Source organism: Vigna radiata, chromosome 8 (genome assembly GCF_000741045.1).
Source record: "Vigna radiata var. radiata cultivar VC1973A chromosome 8, Vradiata_ver6, whole genome shotgun sequence".
In the NCBI taxonomy this organism is placed as follows: domain Eukaryota; kingdom Viridiplantae; phylum Streptophyta; class Magnoliopsida; order Fabales; family Fabaceae; genus Vigna; species Vigna radiata.
This window is the reverse complement of record NC_028358.1, coordinates 27,094,852-27,098,207: the sequence shown is the minus strand read 5'-3', so window position 1 is coordinate 27,098,207 and position 3,356 is coordinate 27,094,852. Positions and strand designations below refer to the sequence as shown.

The 3,356-nt window shown below is 34.5% G+C and overlaps 1 protein-coding gene across 1 annotated transcript; it reads left to right on the top strand.

Moving 5' to 3' along the window:
* Positions 1 to 836: 836 nt before the first annotated feature.
* LOC106771536 (peroxidase 3) lies at positions 837 to 2,679 on the top strand. Its single transcript, XM_014657531.2, has 5 exons — positions 837 to 1,075; positions 1,342 to 1,533; positions 1,666 to 1,831; positions 1,914 to 2,356; positions 2,542 to 2,679. Exons 1-4 carry the CDS (start codon positions 878 to 880, stop codon positions 2,318 to 2,320), a joined length of 963 nt encoding a protein of 320 aa, XP_014513017.1. The 5' UTR covers positions 837 to 877; the 3' UTR covers positions 2,321 to 2,356; positions 2,542 to 2,679.
* The last annotated feature ends 677 nt before the right edge of the window (positions 2,680 to 3,356 follow it).

The following is a 3,356-nucleotide window of genomic DNA, read 5'->3' as shown; positions in this document are numbered from 1 at the left end:
CATTGACTTTGGTTAATGAAATTTCTTTCCCCCCCCTTATTTAAACCTTCCTTCGAATGCAAATAATTTGCGTTGTTACCTTCTAACACAAGAAACAAAGAACTATGTATAGAACTGTTTAGCATATATCGACAATTGGTTAGATAATATTAACACGAAACATCTTCACATCTACGATGTTTCAATACAAGACTTTATTTAAAGGGATTGGATGATACTACTTGAACCAACGAATTCACGCTACTTCATACTTTGATAATTGAACTCAAAAGTGTAAACATTTCTGATATAATCTGGTTATATATAATGGGAATCAGTCCCCAGCTATTCTTTCTTTGGCAAAATAATGGCTCAATCTAAATATTAAAACACATATGTTGTGTCCTAAACTAAACTTTTAAGATGTATTTGCATCTCACTATGACTCGTTTGATATATATGTTAAGAGACGTGCATAATTCCGAGAGTTATAACTATACAAGAAACTTGGAAAGGGTTGACCTAAGAAGATTATGACAAAAAGGAACACAATTATTCAAGGCTGGCATGTTCTAACCACTACAGAATTGAAAGACTCAGTTGATTATTCTTTGGGTTTATATTATAATAATTTCAAAACCGTGTCATCACTGTTCATTGGTTGGTGCAGATTAGAATGAAACTATAGCTGATAGCTATGCTCTATGCATGCATACTGCGTCCAATGATTGAAGAGATGCATGGAATTATATTTGCACAATTAAAATATACATCATATATGCTTTAGAATGGTGACTTATAAGGTCTATAAAAGGGAGCAAGGTCCTTCGAGCTAAGCATTCCATTTCTCAAGCTAATAAACACTATATACTTACTATAAGAAGGGTTTCATTTGAATATGAAGATCGGAATTTTGCTATGTGTTGCACTTTTTCTTGGGGTTTGTCAAGGAGGTAGCCTGAGGAAAAATTTCTACCGCGATTCCTGCCCTCAAGCCGAGGACATCATTAAGAACCAAACACAACAGCACGTGTCTGCTAATCCCAATTTGCCAGCCAAGTTGATTAGAATGCATTTTCATGATTGTTTTGTCAGGGTACGTATATACAAACATATTACTATCAATTCCATTGTTTTACGTATTCATGTTTTCTTTTAAGGGATATTTTTATCCAGTTTTGGTACACAAATTTTAACGTGGCATATATTACAACATGCAAAAGTGGTAACTGTTTTGGAGCTATGTAACAATGATCATGTGTGTGTGTATATATATATATATATATATATATATATATATATATATATATATATATATATATATATAGCATAACATGGTTTCACTGCAAACGGACATTTCAGGGCTGTGATGCGTCGGTTTTGTTGAACTCTACTGCGAATAACACGGCAGAGAGGGACGCTATTCCAAATCTTTCTTTGGCTGGCTTTGATGTCATAGATGCCATAAAAAGTGCAGTGGAAGCAAAATGTCCCAAAACTGTATCTTGTGCTGACATACTGGCATTGGCAGCAAGAGATGCTGTTTCTGTCCAAGTAAGCTAACTCTTCATATGTCTACTCTAATTCTACTACATACATACATGTTGAAAAAATTTGTTAAAAAAACATTTTTCATATTCTTATTGTCATGTTTTCCTGACAGCATGTTTTCCTGAAACGTTTCAGTTTAATAAACCTATGTGGGAAGTTCTCACTGGTAGAAGAGATGGCACGGTATCGACAAGTAACGAAGCCTTGGCAAATATCCCAGCACCTTTCTTCAACCTCACCCAACTCAGACAGAGTTTTGCTAGCAAAGGTCTCACTTTGCATGATCTGGTTGTATTATCAGGTAAGGTTCATGATATTAATTACTAATATAATGCACATTAATTAATTAACAATCTAATTAACACAGTTGTGTACATATATAGGGGCACACACAATTGGAGTTGGGCATTGCAATTTGTTCAGTAACAGGCTTTATAATTTCACCGGGAAAGGTGATCAAGACCCTTCTTTGAATGGAACCTATGCTGCGTTCTTGAAGACGAAATGCCAGAGTCTGAGTGACACAAGCACAACGGTGGAAATGGACCCTGGAAGCTCGACCAATTTCGATAGTGATTATTATCCTAACCTTCTCCAGAAGAAGGGTCTGTTCCAGTCAGACGCTGCCCTTCTAACACTGAATCAATCAGCAGGTATAGCTGGAGAGTTGGTGAATGAAGACAAGTTCTTCACAGAGTTCGCACAATCAATGAAGAGAATGGGAAACATTGAGGTCCTCACTGACTCTGCCGGAGAAATACGCAACAAGTGTTCTGTTGTCAACTCATAAACAAGTTCAGCACTAGTTTAGAGCTGTTTTGTGGTCTTAATTAATTGGAAAAACTTCTTTTAACAACACTTTTTTAACAACTTTTTGACAACGCGTAACTTGTGATTGGTCCGTTTTAAATATTTTTTAAACATAAATTCAAATAGACCAATAAAATGATGACACGTGTCCCGTTGTAAAAAAAATTGTCAAAAAGTGTTGTTAAAATATCATTCTCCTAATTAATTTCCTACAGGTATATCATCTGCCAGTTCTTACTCTGAGTTGTTTAAATCTGTTATCATAAAAGAATGTATGTTTCTATACACAGATGTGGACTTCTCATATAGATGTATTACATCCTTTAAAATAAGAAAACAATATTCTGATATAGATTTTTTTAATATTTTGACACCACGTACATATTGTTTTTTTAATCACTATCATTATTTTATTTGTTATTATGCCAATGTAATTAAATCTAATAAAAAAAATTATACATATGCGCGATGTCAAAATTGTCGTAAAAAAAAGTACCATAATACATATTTTATTCTTTGCATTAATTAGTTTTGTAAAAATGGTTCCATTTCGTCATTTTTTAGGTTTAAATTCCTAACGGCACAATGTTCACCTTAACCAACATTCAATGAGTTATCTTGATTTAAAACAAGTGACTTGACAATGTTAAAATTCATTGGCTTTTATCAAACTCTTCCTATTACATTTAAATTTACTTAATCTTAATTAAACACCCAATTCACTATCATGAAATCCTAATTAGAAACTTCTTCCCTTTTCTGCTTTCGGATAGACCCAATCACTAATGCAAAAACGTTGATTAACATCACCAATTAGACGTCGGTCCGAGCATGCGCGGACATAAAATGATGACCGGTGGCATATTGGTAATAAATCAGAACCGTAGACGTCGCTTATCGTTATACCTGATGTCTCAAACAACACAGTCGTCGGGCAAACTGCACCTAGACGTCTAAAAGGGTTGTAGGAAAGCGACTAGATGTCGGCTGATATCACACAGACGTCTACTGGTTCT

Bases quoted from the DNA above. Each gene is read 5' to 3' on its own strand.
- LOC106771536 (XM_014657531.2), top strand. From the start codon at position 878: ATGAAGATCGGAATTTTGCTATGTGTTGCACTTTTTCTTGGGGTTTGT. The intron at 1,076-1,341 runs GTACGTATATAC...CGGACATTTCAG, and splicing joins TTCATGATTGTTTTGTCAGG to GGCTGTGATGCGTCGGTTTT. The intron at 1,534-1,665 runs GTAAGCTAACTC...GAAACGTTTCAG, and splicing joins GAGATGCTGTTTCTGTCCAA to TTTAATAAACCTATGTGGGA.